The 19,008-nt window shown below is 38.3% G+C and overlaps 1 protein-coding gene across 1 annotated transcript; it reads left to right on the top strand.

The window, feature by feature from the left end:
• Positions 1-418: 418 nt before the first annotated feature.
• On the top strand, positions 419-13,151 carry LOC135480984 (uncharacterized). The gene is made up of 3 exons (XM_064760915.1): positions 419-1,566; positions 5,840-5,933; positions 11,782-13,151. Exons 1-3 carry the CDS (start codon positions 419-421, stop codon positions 12,115-12,117), a joined length of 1,578 nt encoding a protein of 525 aa, XP_064616985.1. The 3' UTR covers positions 12,118-13,151.
• Positions 13,152-19,008: the final 5,857 nt, after the last annotated feature.

The raw sequence follows: 19,008 nt of genomic DNA, 5'->3' as shown, positions 1-19,008 counted from the left end.
GTTTGTAAAAATTCATGTCACCGGTTCACCGTGCAAAGCCCCATTTACGGTGAGCAGTTTAATGTTTTGGTATTCACCCCTTGTTATATTGTCGTTCCTTGTAATTTAACGGAAAACAGTACAAAAGATGCAAGAAGAGTATTTGCAATACCTTTTTAGTTGTTGTATAACCGATTTGGTGACTGGGAAGTAATTATATACATTAAATCTAGTATTATTATAAGTTGTGTGTTCACTCCGGAGGGGGGCAGACCTGTTATATGGAACAGCTGAATTCATGCCAAGCACTTGCCAACGAGCGTTGTTTAAACATGGCTGTCAATCTGATGTTTGCCGTGAATGTGATAAGTGGTTTTCAATTATCTTATTGTTTGGGCGAAAGGTGTGAAGTAATGACTTCAGTGTAAATAATTAAATAATGTCTGACGACACGGTAGATGCCTCGCAAGAGGACGAACATGTACAAACGTTACACGATGTCAACTTGGAAAGGGAAGGTGTTCGTAAACTGTTGGATTTTGACGAGACACTTGTTCGCGAGGTCGCACTGCGTAAATGGAGTCACATTGCCGTCGGCGATAGTAATGTATCCCCCAGGGCTAAAAATAACGCCACAGCGGTGCCGCCTACAAAGACTATGAAACAAAGAAGTGTTACGGAGAGTGCCATTCATTCCGATAGTTTTGTTACAGGGTGGTTTCCAGAGAAGACTCGACCATTGCGTAAAATTCGAAAGGAGCACTCTTCAAGAACGAGGGATGGAGTGTCTAAAGACAGTGTACAGAGAGATAGATTCGTATGGCGAGATTCAAAATCAAAAGACCTCTCAGATAAATATGTGTTCAAGCATTACCGAGACACAAGAAAGTACATGGAACAATATAGAAGGGAACATTCATGCGGCGCAACAATTCACATAACGAAAAGGGTGCTATCTCCAAAGGCATCAGATAGTCTAAAGTGTTTTCCAAGGAACGTACAAGTGTATCAAGTGTACAGTCCAAGTAACATTAGAAAAAGCGAACTGGCAGTAGAATCAGTGGAACAGCAAGGCCACCAATCCAACAGAGGAGTAAAAACTGGATCAGTTACCGATACTCCCGTTTGCAATGACACTGGTTTGTCACATCATGACTCACAGAAAAATGGGCCCACAAAGGAAGGAAAGAGTGCAAAGTCGCATCGCAGTGCTTCTCAGCAGTCAGAAATTTCTGATCCAAGTGTTGTTTTCAAATACAAACTGGCTCCCCGTTATGTACAGAATATGTTGGAACATCACCAGCATCTACAGAAACAAAAACTGAGGTCAAACACTCAAAGACAGCATGGATCTAAACACTCCAATGGACACATACAAAATGGCAATGTATCACCAGACTGGGATGATGGAACAGAGATCCGAGGAAGGCAGTGCTCTGCTAAGCAAAGCCTGTCTTCACATTCGGGAGTAAAGGCCAATCTTGCTACGACACAAGTCACCATTTCTCCACTTCCATCGGTGCCAATTATTGTCAGTCAGCCTTCGAACCAAACTCCTATTAGTACCTTGGCTGAGAAAGTTGTTGTGTAAGTCTTTTTTTTTTTTGAAGTTATATCCATGTATATTATATCTTTGGACTGGTTGGAACCAAATGTTGTTTAACTTTTTCAGTACAAATACATGTATATGTATGCACTCTATAAATGGTATATATATAAGTAAAAAATACCTTACACATAATATCATGTACTACATCATATTACTCCAGTTGAAGATAAAAATGAAAAAATGTAATTTTTTAATTTTTGGACACCTGGTCTGCACTTTTTAGCCAGTTCACAAGTAATTGAAACAGGAATACACATTTTGTCTTTTATCACATGCAGGCATGAGGATTTCAGAATTGCTGGGAAACACTTTTTAGGTTCTGTGTACTTTTGACGTAGGAAACAGTAGGAAACTTTTTTCCAGTTCCCCACAATTTTTGCTGTGGGAACTGATTTACTTCTAATCATTTAGTATCAGTGGCATTTCATCAAATAAATTTTGATGTTTGGTGTTTTTTGCAGATTTAATTTTTATATACTTTGTAAAGTAAAAATTACCATAATCCCTTAATCCCAGGGCTTCCTCTGGGTCAGTATTTTTTTTAGCCAGTCACTTTAGCCACTCATCAGATTTTGTAGCCAATACAATTTTTCTTTAGCCACACTTTCTTAGTGGCCTTGACTTAATCTTTGTGATCTTCAACTGACTGAATGGGAGCAGTATCTATTACTCTTGGTGGTCTCCATCTGTAATTCCTTTTATCTGTCTTGGTGTAGCTGCTAGAATCAGTCTGGTCTCTTCCAGCTATATCTGGAATTTATCCCATGCCACATTAAGAACAATTGCCCTCCCTCAAAATAATGGCAGAGTGTTTTTGTTTTTTGAAAAAAATCAAACTTTTTTGTGATGACGTTCACCAACCCATTATTTTCGTTAGAAAAGAGAAGAACAACAAAATATGGCCATGTGCAATGCCAGTCTTCACACTGTTGCAATTTTCACCTCTTCATTAGCCAGTATATATTCTCGAGTAAGCAATTTTGTCGCCAAAAACTTTCACCATTTCCCTGATTTTATCGCCAATCCAAATATTTATTTGTAATTGGCGACAAATGGCGAGTGCCAGCGGAAGCCCTGCAACCCCCTTGTTTAAAATTTATGAACTGTCACTGAATGATTTGTGGTATCTGACAGAAAACTATGGAAAGACAAAGGGAGAGAACTGTGTACTCTAAACATTGTCAGTAAGAGTTATGTCCCCTACTCAAAGAGTACAATGCAGCATGTGTTAAATTATCCCCAAAAGACTCCAACTCCTTTTCTTACATTGGCCTAGCGTCATTGCAGTCTTGACACTAACAGTATTAATTTCGTACTCATATTCTCTTTGTTGTCAACCTAAAGACTTACTTTCCGCACCCACCGCACCGCCACCGTATGCCCCTGCTCGATTTAGAATAGATTTATTATAGCCGTGAAGGAACGTGTATTGTGGAAGCCTTCATGGCTTATTATAGCCAAAGTGAGTAGGGGCATATGGTGGTGGTGTGGTGTGTGGGGAAAGCAGGTCTTTAAGTTTGTGTCTTTTATTTGCACGAGACCGGTTCGATAACAAAGAGACTCGTCGCAACAAAGTACAAGCACCTAGTGACGTCTTGGCTACAACTCAAATCTTCTGACAATTAGCTCCATTCAATATTTAGTAAGTAGTACTGAGTGTATAGCCAAGCCATTTTTTGTGGGAAGCGGAGTTTCTGTTCTGTCATTTTTAACCAGGGAACCGACATGGAAACGAAACGATTGTTTCCATGAGATCCTCTTGCCTGAGATCGTTGGCTCATGTAATGAACAACACATACATGTACATGTCTGTCTTTACTTTTCCAAACTACTGAGAGACAAATGTAGCTCTGTGCTTTCATCACTGCTACTATTTGTCCTAAAATTTGAAGAATTTGCAACAGCATAAATGTTTTGCTCTATAATTTCTTACAGCCTTTAACACTTAATTTTGATTTACATTTTCTATGTACATGTATTGTAGAAATTCAAGAGAGTTGATATTGCATCTGAATGATCAGGCAATAGTTTCAATTCACATGTAGTGGATTTTAGATGGTGTGTTTACTTGTAGCTGTGTAGTTCAGGACTGGGGTTGCAGGTATTGTGAAAAGGAATGTTATCTTTTAACTCTATTTATTGATTATTATTATTATTTATTTTTTTTTGTTTCACTAATTACTAAATATTTATGATTATCAGCCGCTGGAAACGGATATTAAGGTAGGAAATCTGCTGCTACTCAGCTGTGTACATGTAAACAGTTTCATACCTCACCTGCAAGCTTGAATGCATCAAAGGGGCAGGTGTTGGGAATGACAAATAATTTCTTTTACTCACTGTTGCTGCATGTCCTTCATACATCTATTAGCTGGAATGGAGCACATTCACGCAACCTGTTTCCTTTAGGCTAATCATTATTTTACATACCAAATCACAGGATGTGATGTATTTTTCTGTGGATGTATACATACATTGTGTATGCATCATCATGACCATTTAAATGCCGCATAAACTCTTTCTTCTGGAATGTACATTCATGTATGCATGAAAATCTAGACTACCCATATATATTCTGTCCTGCATGATGTTGCCTCTCAGGCTAAACATGTATGACACATGTTCTCTATATCTGTGTTGCACCTTCAAACTGGGTAATGTATTCATTGTTTCTTTGTATAAATAATATGGGGCTAAATGGATGAAATGCTGATTTTTGCACATTTCTAAAGTTTTATGTACTACATGTAAAGGTCACTGAAGCTACCATATTTGAAGGCTCAGTGGGATTATTTATTTATTTGATTGGTGTTTTACACCATGCTGAAGAATATTTCTCTTATACGACAACAACCAGCATTATGATGGGAGGAAACCTGGCAAAGCCTGGGGCAAACCCACAACCATCTGCAGGTTGCTGCAAGACCTTCCCACATAAAGCTAAAGGGCAAGCCAGGTCTTATTCGGATTACTTTTCTACACAGTTTCTCACCTAAAGGCTTTATTTCCCAATTTTATGGTAAAGTCTTGTTCAGGGCTTACCTGGCCTGGATATTATTGGCTTTGTTTACACCTCCAGTACTCTCCTCACATGACCACAAATAGTGCTGTTGATTGGCCCAGGACAGCTACTGTAGGACATCACTGCAAAACTGTGAATTGACACCCAGAACCCCAACCATCCCACTCTCAATCCCACCCCACATAGATATTCCAAGTTGTGATTATAACACCATGCGTGGGGAATATTGCTTTCGTCACCTTCAGTGTTCTTAGTCTCAGAAAACACGATTTATAAACCACATTTGGTCCATTTTTCAGAATCTCCTTTTGATTGGTTATGACATCTGTTGATTTTGTAATTATGTGATTTGATTTTATTGATATTTGATGCCATAGTCAAGAATATTTCTGAAATGCCGATTTTTGCACAATTCTAAAGTTTTACGAACTACATGTACAGGGGACTGAAGTTACCATATCTGAAGGCTCAGTGGGATTATTTATTTATTGGATTGGTGTCTAACACCATACTGAAGAATATTTCCCTGATGTGACGCCTGCCAGCATTATGGTGAGAGGAAACCAGGCAAATCCTGGGGGAAACCCACAACCATGCACATGTTGCTGACAGACCTTCCCACGGCCATGTACATGTTGCTGGCAGACCTTCCCACGTAAATGTACATGTTGCTGGCAGACCTTCCCATGGCCATGTACATGTTTCTGGCAGACCTTCCCATGGCCATGTACATGTTGCTGGCAGACCTTCCCATGGCCATGTACATGTTGCTGGCAGACCTTCCTACGTACATGTACGACCAGAAAGGAAATTGGACTCACAGTGACTTCAGTAGTGAAAGGCTCCTGAGTCATTGTGCTGAGCTTGCACACTAATAACTCAGCCACAGAGGCCTTTGTTGATTTTATAACACTTTTTCGTGTACTTGTACTGTAAACCATATCAGTTATAATGTAAATGATTTTATACTCATGTTTACTTACATTTAATGCTTCAGACTACTCTGATTGTCAAACTTGAATACAGTACAAGAGTGTTATTTCAATCAGACATTATTTCATGCATGTTCCTGAGAAAGGGGGCTTTTACAGGGTTTAGTGATTGTAAAATGTGGCTTGTTTAAGATGAATGTATCTGTACCACGTTAGACATCAAACATCTCAGAGAAAAGAATTTATCATTGTTTTTGTGATTTTTAAAAGCATTTAAATTGGCTTTTTTTTTCTCAGGAACCAGAATCAGAAAGGAAACATACCCATTCTTCCCAGAGGTAACCAGAAGACCCTGGATAATTTATCAAGCCTTTCAACAGGTGACAACCAGGTGAGTGAAAGACAACAGAACTCACCTCAATATTAGATCAACGTTTGTAGTTCAAGACGCAGTTTAAATCTTCAATATTACATGTCTTTTACTTTGCTTTTTTTTACCTATGAATAATGCTAGCTGCCTGGTCAGTTTTAGCCTCATGATTGACAGCATCCAGGTAAACCTTTTAACAGATTATTCCCTTTGAAAAACTTAAAAATTGGTTGAAAGGTTTGAAGAGCTGCTTCGAAAATTCTCCCAGAACTGAAACTGAATGATCTTTATTATGAAAAAGGCAGGATATTAGGTCCTTGCCTATTTTTGAGAAGCTTTTCCATTCATTTCATTGATATAAAGTGAACTACGTCAAGAATCCTATCAGCCACTTGAATCAAGGCTAGGCTATCCCTTTAAAAAAAGGAGTTGGGACTCCTTACCTTGTAAAATAAGGTAGATCGGTAGAGAATTTTGTTTTTTGTCATTCTGGCTCATGAAAAAGGTAAGAATTTGAAAGGTATTATTATTGAGAGAAAAGCGACGAAAAAAAATCAAATTTCATCAAAAACTCAGTAAAATCATTAGACTGTGGTCCTTTCTTGGAGGGTCAGTCAGGTTACCCAAATATATTTTTAATGATAGTTTAATTTGGATAAGTATATCTGAAAATTTAAAATTTGAAGACCCTAATGACATGTACATTGTGCATTCATATACATGTATGCATTGTTATGTTGAAAAATATTTAATTATCTGATAACTGGTTGTGGGCAGAGTTTGTGATGATGTCATGACAGTAACTATATTTTGTATGTGTAATATGTTACATTGTATGCTTGATGACTGCATGTAGGCGGAGTTTAGTTCGGGTAGTGAGGTCAGTCTGAGTCAGCTGTCTACGAAATGTCAGACGGAGAAAACTTCGGTGAAACAGCAAGAAGAGGAGGAGCCTACCCTGTCTTTTGTCATCAGCTCACACCCTCTTTCAGAACATCCATGCTCAGTTAAGCAAAAACCAACAAGAAAAAAATCTGCCCACAAAAATAAAACCCTTAAAGACGGCGATGTGGAAAATTGTGAAGTGTTTAATTTGGACAAGGAAAGACAGAGAGATGTGCGCCCAATGCTGGTGAAGTTCATGAACAAAGAAGGAACTTTGCGACAGGCAATGGTTGAACTAAAGGGAAGCAATCCTGAAATGGTTGGACTAAAGGGAGATAATCCTGAACATGATTTGGCATATGAGTATTTGGGCTTCAGTGTACCTACTGAGACAGAAGATGCCAAAGAGAGGCTTTCACAAACTAGATCAGAGCGGCAAGTGAAATCAGCAAAGATGTCAGACAGAGGAAAGAGATTAGTCAAGAGCGCTCAGCCGGAACAGATGCGAAAAAAGAGTCTAAACGGTGGAAAGGGTTTATTGAAACATGGCTCCAAGTCATGTCACTTGTCCCAGCCAAAGCCACCACCTGTGCCATTCTTCAAATTCTGGGGTGGGAGTCTTCCTCCTGAGGCAAGATGTCATGCTAAGCAAGAGACCAAAGGTAGAAAAGGTTGTTCAAAAGAAAAACAGGGGACTTCTTCGTCAGATGTTGAAATTTGTTTCGATGATCTTAAAGGGATTAGTGCCAATGGAACGTGTAGGAAAAAAAGTGCCCGAAAAAGTGCCCGAGGGAAGACAGGACCACCAATAGCCAGCGGGGTAGTGTTTTACGATACAAGTGATATCCATGGTGTACATGTACCTCTGACACCTACCAGCATCACTCCCTGTGTGTATGTGTTGTGTTGGTTTTTCAGCACCCGAACTTAACACACGAATAAGCGAACAAAAATTTTTTTGTTCTTTTTGGAAAATGTGACATTTACATGTATACCTCTGGCCTTTTTATGCGGAAGATTTTACCATGAAACAAATCGGAATGCACCTGAAAGTTTGCCAGGCTCTAATATTCATGTACAATTTTGATGTGAATTCTTGCTGTCTTAAACTTAGAAAAAGCTATTGCTCTTGAGTTCAAATCTAGCTGTCGCCTTATATAGGTAGCTGTAAAGCTATTGTGGTTTCCCTGAGGATGATGCGTGATTCCAGCTCCTTTTAAATCCTGATCGCAGTGTAAGGGAAATATATATATGTCAGTTCAGCAAACATGAAACAAATGAATTAAAGAGATAAGTTATAAAGAAGAGATGATTTTTGTTTGATGTCGCACTCAAGAATTTTCACCTTATAGGAAGGCTGTCAGTTTTTATGAGTAGAGGAGTGCCCCATCAACCTTAGACAAGTTACCGATGAACTTTGCCATGTGTAACATACAGATGTGCACACTATATTGGTGGAAGACATGTGGTCTTTCAACAACCGTTTTTTGTCACCATGGTCCTAGGAACAGTGAAAGCAGGGGGAAGCTACAAATTCCCTAACGCTAGGATTGAACCTCCTGTGTCCTAGCCAGTGAAATAAAATTTTAATCAGTGACAATCAGACCGATGGTCAGGTTTGGCACATGTACACCACATTTAGATAAACTGTCATACAAGAATTCATGTACATGTGTTTGTAATTACAGCCGAAGCAATTTCCAAAGGACACACATATACATGTATATAAAATATGCATGTATATGATTAATATAACCATATTTGATACCACACATACACGTACTTGAATTAAATTATGGCAGTTCAAGTAAAATCTCGAAATCATGTTACATATTAATACACAGATTTATCATCACTATATTCATTTGTTTGTGTGAAATATTGTGGCTAATGTTTTTTATTAACCACTTGTTTACTGCGGTGGGTGAGTTTTACAACAGTAAATAACTTCGAAAGTGTTGATGTTTTAATAAACTAAATTTTGTTGTGCTAATCAATAATTTGAGATTTTTAAAAGGGTTTTCTGAGGCCAGCTGTCATTACAGTAGTAGCAGTTGTCAGCTTGTCATTGGTTTCTTAGAATTCATAAGTAGTCTTTTAATTTTAGGACGGTTTCAATAAGTTTATGCTATAATTTTATGATCAACAGAATGTGGATATTCTGTGAATACAGTTTTTGTAAAATAAAACGAAAAAAAAAATGTTAAACTGTATTTCATATCAGGCCCAATAGTTTCAGGCTTTGTCAGCCTCAGTACTAGCTGCTGACCGATAGTCCGGCTACCTAAATCAAAGTGTCCAGGTATTGATTGTTTGGCTGTGAGACTCCGGAAAGTCATTTTGTCAAGTACCTAAATAGAACTGCAGGACTTTTCTCTACGCTTTGTGCGTTTCGCCCATGGGGCCGAGCGCCATTGTATAAAGGAATTATTCTTGAGCATGCTGCAAAACAGGAATTATAAGCAAAAAAATATGTGTATGTGTAAATGAATGTCTATGCAGTAGCGTGAAGTGCTTATTTCGTTTTCTGTTTTTTCAGATGTGGTTTGATTCCAGAGGTCGTGCCTATGTCAGTTTGGCAACGCGATATGAACCTGTCAGAAAATGACAGCGGCTTAACTCACATTCACAGTGAATATGCTTTTTATTATTGATCAGTGTTTGTGTTGTTCAGTTGCACTGTATTCCATGTTGTTGTAGTTGTGTTGCTCAGTTGCACAGAACTTTATCATGTTGCAGTTGTCTTGTATTTGGTGTCATTGGTGTACCGGTAACTCCTTTTTGTTGTTTATAGTAGTGGCCAACTTTTTTTTCCATCTTCCAGATTTGAATAGGAATTTGAATCAAAGTTTGCTGTAAGATAAGAAATATTTCGCTTTCAATACATGTAAATGTAGTAAAGGTTGTGCATTGAAATAGCTAAAATTTGGAAAATAAAGTCAACTACAAAAGTATTTGTTCTATATTTCATGTATTGGATTTGAGATAGAATTAATTTCTTTACAATGTTAAAGAGATGTTAATGAAAAGTAATGTCCTTCGCTTTTAGGTGATTTTTAAAAATTGGATAATTGATTCCTCTGACCATTAGTGCAGCTAACCCTTGGCTACTACACTTTCACTTTCATATTTATGTACCACCTATGTTTTGTTAGCACATTATTTGCATAGTGCAGAGCAACAGCTGTGGAGGATATCCCAGGAGCCTGCCACTTAGTTACCCCAGGGTGTGCTAGTGGTGTGTCACTGTGAATCTCTGGCATGATGCTACTGTATGCGTAGTGTACACTGGCTACTGTAGACATATTGCATGTTGGACGATTTTCACAAAGCCGCTTCTGAATTGAGTCAAAATTTGAAACCAGAATTTAAGAGATGATTTTGAGAACATAGGAATTTGGAAAAATTTTGACCCACTTACAAATGTTGTGTTAAAACAAATGTGCGAAAATTTCAATGGCCTGTGCCAAAAACAGTGTGATGAGTTTTTTTAATTGTGACTTTAATTTTGAAAAAAAATAATGGCTTTGTGGATTTTTTTGCACTATTTCTCACTGGTAACTATACTAACATTGATTAAGTCACATTACAATCAAAATGTTACAGATGTTTATAGGAAGCTTAGAAACTTTAATGAGCTGCAGGATGTATGTTTTTTGAAAACAATCCTGTCTGCAAACATCAGTAGTTGACAATGACAAAACATTAAAGATAAGTAAAAGGATAAATAACACAGGCTTGAATCATGAACAACACACACTGCTGTTTTCAAGTCACAGTTTGATAATTGTGAGAAATCCAGTATTCCATGCTATAGTTCATTCAGTGAGTGTTAATTTAAGGCAAAGTAAAATGTCAGCATTTAATCATTGGAAATGATGTGTTATTTTCATGTTAAACTTTAAGCAGAACAGAAATGATATGAGCAACTTTATGAACAGTTTTTACCTGCTTTTGGTTGGTTAATTAATATGGACTAAAATTTTACCCTTACAGTCAAAGGGAAAGATGAAATCTTTGAATCTTAACTTTAATTTGCTGAATATACATGAAACTAATATGGATTTGCTTTTAGCTGTGATAAAAAAAAAAAAAAAATGTGTCAAAATATTTATGTCGTCTTGCTCTCATGCCCATCACGCCCATTGTTAGGTTAATGACCATGGTTGAAAGATGACATAAAATGTTTGACCTGTAGACAGAGCAATTTGCATATATTTAGCTGCGTATTGCAGCTAATAACATAATAATACCTTATCCTAAAAACTCTTAAAAACACTTCATTCAATGCACAGTATTAAAATGTGTTTGTTGTGAGGCAGATTTGAAAAATAAATATCTTTGGCAGCAAGCAGTTTCAGAGTTGTCTTTTATATCTCATTGCATTCAGTTAGTTCGTCACTGTCAATCATCAAACATCTTTCCTTGTCTTTTTACACATGTATACCAATGATGGTGTTGAATTTATGTCTTACTGCACCCATTCCGGAATGCTGGATGAAATAGTCACTAGTATGTGTATATATATATGTGTCTGTGTATAGGTGCACATTTGTTTGTAGGTGTTACTGCTTATATGTACATGTATATTATGCTCCATTTATCATTGTCCTTGCTCATGTACATGCATCTACACATATATCTGCATGAAGATTTTGGTTGAAATTTTTTTCCAGGTCAATAATTTCAGTATAGAGAATATTATATTTGTATTGTTTTCTTCTTTTTTTTTTCTTAAAAGGCAATTAAGTGAAGATTAGATATTCAAAAATCTTTTCACATATACTTGTATGGGATCATATTTCTGATAAAGTTTGTGAACAATTGCTCCAAAATTCGTCCGTTTCATGTGAAAAATGAAATATTAAGACCACGGAGGTCAAAATGTTTCCTCTGCAGCAGATTTACAGGCACGTTTACAAATCCATTTAGTGGAATACACGTATGTGACAAAATGTACATTTTTTCTTGTTTTGAATTGTAGTTAGTACTCACAGGGGATGTTGATGAGCTGCCATGGAAGCAAAAAGTGGGGATCCTCAAGGTGATATCAGAGCAGGGCAAAAACGTACAACATGCCCATCTGCCGAGACTCCCCACAAGGGCCTCTTCCCTGACTCTCCCAGACATCAGAGAAGGCGTTTCATTGGACAGTGATGGAGGCCAGTCTACAGGTCAAAGGTCAAGTCCAGGACGGAGGAGGACATCAATGGTTTCTGTTTGCGACTCTGTGAATAGCCAATCAGGTCGCAGTTCAGTGGTCAGTGGAATTTTCTCCAAGACTTCATTGTTCACCAGCATTTTCCTTGGCAAAAAATAACGGAGGGTCATTATCAGCGAGATCACCGGGTGACAGTGGCAGTACCTCTGGACATGGACTGCACGGAGATCATTCACCGGTGGCAGGGTCAGAACTGGACGACATTCCTGGCCACGCAGGTGGGAGAACGAAAGGACATGTCCATGGAGAAACAAGCGACAACCTCCTGAACAGTCCACCAGCTGAACTGTGCGTTAAACCTCTGCAGCCAAAAACAAAGTTGGAATTCAGCTTTCTGCCAGAGATATCCAGGACTGAGAAATTTTTGGTGCAAAACGATCCGTAGAATGACCTAATACTGTTTGCAGTATTTATTGTCGGACTTTCAATCCAATCGAGGTATAATCCATGTGCATTATAGTTTTTTTGTTTATATTTTTATTTACATGTGAAATGGTGGTTTAATAGAAGTAATATAAACGTTTATAAATTTGAGAAGTTAGAGTTTGCTAAATCTTGTACTTGTCTACATCTAGGTAAAAATAAGGCATTGTAAATTGCTATGGTATACTTCCACTCTGAACTACACTATTTTTTTTTGGTATTCAGGTGTGTTAAGTGGAAATTCTTTTTTTGTTGTTTGGTCATACTTCATTAAAGACTGTATGTATTCAGAAATCAAGATATACATTTACTGGTACATGTACATATCGATAATAATTTGTAACATTTACCTACACATTTTTATATGGCATGTAGTTTGGACATTTTCAGCCATGTTTACTTATATACATGTGTACACTATGCATCAGTTTATTATGCTGGAAGATCTTAAAAATCCTGGAGTTACAGACAAAGCATTAACAGTTTGATACCCATGAATATTAATGTGATGATTTGTGATATACTACAGAAGTATTGAAATTTTCAATCAAAGAAAACATAACCAGACAAAGTACCATACCAAAAATGACTATTTATCAAAGTTTTACTTTTTCTTATGTTGAAATATATGCATATATTGGTGTAAAACACAGTAATTTTAATGTTTGAAGATCTGGGTCAGTTTGTCTAAAACAACTCAATTAGGCAAAGAGATATCATTTGTTTAGCAGATTACACGAGTGTGTCTCCACGCACAACGTCCATGGATACAAGCCGAGTCGGCATTTCATGAATTGCATGCAGGATAAGATGAGACAGGGAGGGAGATCTCACAAACTATCGTGCCCAAAAGGCATGATTTTATAGCATTTGCTAATAGCATTGTTGGGCCGGCAGACCCAGCTATGCGAGATGTGTGGTCAGTCTAGCAAGTACACGAACCGCCTTTTATCTGTTTCATTTTGTGTGAGGCCCTCACCCTATCTCGTCTATATCTGCATAATCTTGTGAGACACCTGAAGTGCTGACTCGGCTTATTGGGGGATTTTGTTGTGGACTCATTTGATTTTTGAGGAGCATCAGGGAGTTTAGACCAATCAATGACCAGCCCACACAATGGCTGCTCCCATAACTTTCCATGTCTTGGTGGAACTGGATCGCATATATCCTGCATGTGATGTGGCTCTGTATGGGATTGTAAACATCACATGCAGGATATATGCGATCCAGTTCCACCAAGACATGGAAAGTTATGGGAGCAGCCATTGTGTGGGCTGGTCATTGATTGATCAAAACTCCCTGGTGTATAAATTGATAAACAACTTCGCTGTATGATGTACATGTATCATAGTATTTTTAGCTAATGGCTGTATGTTACGAATCTTTAATATCCATATACACTTCTTACTTGCCATATAACTGAATATAAATTCTAGTCAAAATGGTGTTTATGTTTCCAGAAAAGACCAGTGTGTGTAGTTTTAATAGTGTATGTTGTTCTTTTGACTTAGTTTTAACCTTTTCATAGACCAAATTTAAGAGTGGATTATTCTCTGATGTTTTCACGAGAAAGTTGTTTTGTTATGTATGCATGAAACACTGAGCCATGCTCTTGCAGTACAAGCATTTGAGTCAGTATATGTACATTGTGCTTTGAAACAATATTTTGTGTACTAGTGCAGCACAATTACCCAAGAGCCTCTCAACAAAGCTTTCACTCTGATTTAGAGGTCTCGCTCATGCTGGCTTTCTCTCTCCAGTCGAACATGGGAAGGTCTGTCAGTGGATTGTTGTTTGTTTCATGAAAGCTCAGCACAGTTTCCTTCCACCATAATACTGGTCGCCATTGCATACAAAGTACAGCATAAAACTCTCATCAAATAAACTATATTTGAATACCACAGACAATGTGTAATACTAAAAATGTAATTCTGTAGCCTTCAAAAATTGTAATAGAAAAAGCTCAGGTTCTGTATTCCATAGGTATACCTTGTGGGCATCAATCTACATGTGAATGTGCTGGATCAGATGCTTTCTGGTATCCAAATCCTCGAAAACAAATTTACATACACAACATCAGTCATAGCCTGAATTGGATGTGCATGTTTGTATGGCTAATGGTACTAACTGGTTTATCTTGATGAGAAATTGGCATGTTATTGTTCAGATATGGACATAATAAAAATATATGGTGTTTACATTCAAAAAAGGTGTTGTGTTCAGTGTTTATATTCAGTTGTACTCAGAGGTTATCTTCAGTCGTCAATGATCTATACTGGACTGGATCACGAAAAAGTACATATAAATATATATTAACTGACGGCCAAAAGAAACTTTACGACTCCGTGAGTTGAACTGAACCAGTCTTTTCAGCTAATTAATACCAAATTATTGGAAAACATTGTACGATGCATATTCCCTTGTGCGACAAGCGTCATATACGCCCACACGAATTTGTTTTGAGGCAACAAAGAAAGTTGAAAAATCACGTGACCCATGGATGGCCTCAACTGCACATGTAATAAGTGTATATAAACGCTACACACAGTGTGCTGGACTTGCACGCTGACTTAAAACCACTAAGGTATATGCCTCGATTGACTCCAGAGCGCGAGAGGGCCATGGGTATGGTATCCACGGGAGCCACCCATGCCCACATTGTAAGGACCTTCGGCTGCTCTCGTGCCACTGTGTCAAACTTGATACAACCAAGAACAGGCAGGCCTAGGGGAACTACGCCGAGAGTTACCTGTGCACCTTACACCTGAGGAACCGCTTCCTGACAGTGACGTCATCGTCAATCAATGACTTGGGTCACCGGGTCAGTTGGCAGCGACGTGATTGGCAACGTGTTTTCACGGATGAAAGCCGCTTCTGCCGATGGCAGACAGCGAGTTTACCGTCGAAGAGGCAAACGAACGGCTGCATCATGCGTCCAGGAGGTGGTACAGTTTGGTGGCGACAGCGTGATGGTGTGGGGTGGGATTTGTGGAGACGAACGGACACCACTGGCCATCATTTATGGGAACATAACAGCTCAGCGTTACGTGGATGAAATTCTACGTCCTGTTGTCCTGCCATTCCTTTAACAGCACCCACGTGGTGTCCAGTAGCAACATGACAGCGCCAGACCTCATACAGCTCTGTTTGTGCAGAACTTCCTGGGCGCCAACGACGTCACCGTCTTGCCGTGGCCTGCACGTTCCCCAGATATGTACAGCATAGAACAATTTTGGGATACCATGGGTCGTCGAGTAAGACAACGGGCACACTTTGCAGCCAACCGAATGGCAACGAATCCCACGTCATCTCATCAGACGACTGACTTTTTCTGTGCGTTGGAGGGTTTTTTGCATGCATTGAAGAAAGGAGTGGCCACGCGATATTGACTGATTTTAAAAATAATCAACTTTTTGTATACCCTGCTGTTGTTAACCAAGATGGAATGGCTATTTTTGTACCCCTGCTCTGTTTGTTCACGGGTAAAATGATTTGAGGGCTGCTTTGTCCGTTCTTACTCAAGACTTTCAGTATGTAAATTCATTGGTCTTTTCAATGTATTAAACTTTAGTCATCCTGTTTTTTGCTTTGGCAAAATAAATTGATTTGAACTCTGTGTAAAGTTTCTTTTGGCCGTCAGTTTATGTATGTATGTATGTATGTATGTATTTATGTTTGTGATCTGCTTTTTTTTTCTAGTGCATTATACTTGTACACACTCGTTGACTGCAGAAAACAAGGCCACTCCTATCGGAAAAAAAAAAGAGATGCCCCAAATTGCCTCCCTTGAGGACACTCTTCCATTTATTTATGTATTTTAGGAGCAAGCTGTGGTTAGATGGGACCATTGAAAATGACTAATGGCAAGTTTCGAAGTTAAAGTGGCATAAGCTATGTTTGGGAGACCTATCTTCATGTCAGATTTTAATTTTTTAAAATAATTTGGAAAGAATAAATATTAAATATTTATCAATCATTTCAAAATTTAAAACTCCCCCCATTCAAATACAGCTAAAGCGTATTGCAGACAGCTTCTGCAAACTCCAGTAATTACGTGTATGTTATACTTACAATGGCTGATATCATGTTTTTTTTTTTCATTCGGTTGCCTGGTAAGCAGTAGCAGCTGTCCAGACAAAGCCTACATAATACATACGTCAATAGGCTACATCCCACTTCACATCACTTCACACTCATAGCTGCTATCATATAGCAAGGGAGGTAACTCAGAGGAGGCCTATTAAAATGAGCAGAGACAGCAGGCTCATATATTTCTGGGGAACACTGGCTACGTCCTACATCTTCAAATGTTCCAAGAGAAACTAGGTGAAAATATTAAAATCATATGAAATAGGAGAGCGAACAGCATGGTTCAAAACTTCAAAGTATTTACCTTGAATAATACCATTTGTGCCTGCAGAAAGCCTGTTCTACCACGAGACCAAAGTGAAAATCCAGTTGGCCTGGTTAGAGAGTAGTTTATTTAATTGGCTGATTTTACATCATACTCAAGAATGTTTCAATTATATGAGGTCGGCCATGGTGGGAGGAATGCAGACAACCTTGCTTGGTAAATACTCCCAGACAGCCAATACAGCCTACACTGGTACAAACTGGCTACTTTCGTCTGTTTGGAGATGTTCTTGTTGAGTTCGTGACCAGAGCAGCCCAATCAAGCATATACTTACCCGAATTCTTCTACTTTTTGGGACAGACATTAGTAGTGCTGAAAACATATTACATCTCTGTCTCAGTTTTTTGGACAAGTAATCTTATGAGTCTGTTGTTCATTAGATGGGTTAACCATGTGAAAAGAAACTAAATATTCCTGTTACAGTTACATATGTATATTGGCTAAAATGAGCAGATCAGGTGTCGCAAAAATTAGATTAGGGTAAATATACTTTCTGCACTTACTTTCTGTATTACTGCCGAGTTTTGGGAATGGAACGAATGCTGTCCTACTGGCAAAATGGGTGTTTGCCATGGTTTAGAGGTTAGAGGCACTTGCCTGTCAATCAGCTAGGACACGTGAGATGCGGGTTCAAAACCGCCTTGCGCAGGCAATTCGGAGATTACCCCACTCTCGCTGCTTGGTGACAATAAGCAGTCAAAGACGCTTGTGTGGTCATTGGTGGAGTGTAATGAAACAGTTCATTGAAAGCCACTTGTCCTCAAGCAATATGTGAATGAGTGAGTGCTTGGGATTTAGTGCTGTACTTAACAATTTTTCAGTAATCTGACGACGAAGGAATCCTTAGGGTGTATGTAATGTGCCTCCTTGTTGCAGGATGGATTTCCACTGCTCTTTTATCTAGTGCTGCTTCACGGAGATGCCTTACCGAATGCAAGTAAGCTCCCCCGAGCCATTATACGGATACAGGTCAACCTATCCCCTTCAGGCTGAACGCCAAGCCAGGAAGTTACAACTTCCTCTTTTAAGGTCTTAGGTGCGACTCGACCCAGGATTGACCCTGGATCTACCGCTCCCGAAGTGGACGCTCTAGAGGCTGGTCAAACAATATGTGTGCTCACATATGCCTCGCATGTGGGGAAATTCACCCGTAACTTTCCAAAGATTGATGGTTTATATCAGGCACAAATATATCGAGTCCGGAATTAAGCACCATTTATGCATCAAGGAAATAAATACATGCCAAATGTTCAGGGCACAGAAAAAAGGGAATATCAGTGTTTAGTTAAAATATTCATTTTTGGTATTGCTTGACCAATGACCATGGTAATATTTGTGAATTGTTCTTTAAGACAAAATGTTTGACATGCAAAATATAGAACTATCTCTATAGCTCTTCCTGGTTGGCTAAAGGTAACTTGAAAGTGTTGTCGCTAATAGATTAATCAGTCAAGCAATCTAAATTAGGGAAAGGGCAGAAAACTTTCTTTTTACACTGAATGAAATTTTTGCAAGGAAATAATTTTGGCATCAATGTTGCCACTGCCTTCACATACAGTTGCTTCAAATTTTGGAACATTGCTTATCGTCGTGTTCATGAAACAAAGGTTTAGTCACCATCCTCACCAGCTGTGCAAAAAACATAAAAACAAAACTTTCCGTATCTAACATGTAATCTTCACTCATTACCTGAGCACATACAGCAAAACATAAAACACATCTGAATAATTCCTTCTAAAAAAAAAAAAAAAAAAAAAAAAAAAAAAATCAAACATCATTCTGTCATTTGTAATTAAATAAAATATGATTAATAAACTAAATTACAAAGTCATAAAGTAGTCCTTGATATCACAGCAACAAGCACCATATTAAATTTGTAACAAACCTGATTGGTGCACAGATACATTCACTCTTCAACACATAGGCTCACAAACTGGAAGGAAAAACTACACTGATTGGCTGATTTTTACCCACAAGAAAAATAAATAAATAAACCCACAAAAAACGCACTGACTGATTAGACACAAAACAGATCAACTGTTCATGCAGAGACCCCACGATCGCACATGTGCATGTTGTTGTTGGTATAAACTCCATTTATGGAGCTCTGTGTATTAGGTTGTAACAAATTAATGCAGTCCATCAAGGTTGAT

The sequence above is a fragment of the Liolophura sinensis genome, chromosome 13 (assembly GCF_032854445.1).
Source record: "Liolophura sinensis isolate JHLJ2023 chromosome 13, CUHK_Ljap_v2, whole genome shotgun sequence".
Taxonomy (NCBI): Eukaryota; Metazoa; Mollusca; class Polyplacophora; order Chitonida; family Chitonidae; genus Liolophura; species Liolophura sinensis.
This window is presented reverse-complemented; position numbering and strand designations above follow the sequence as displayed.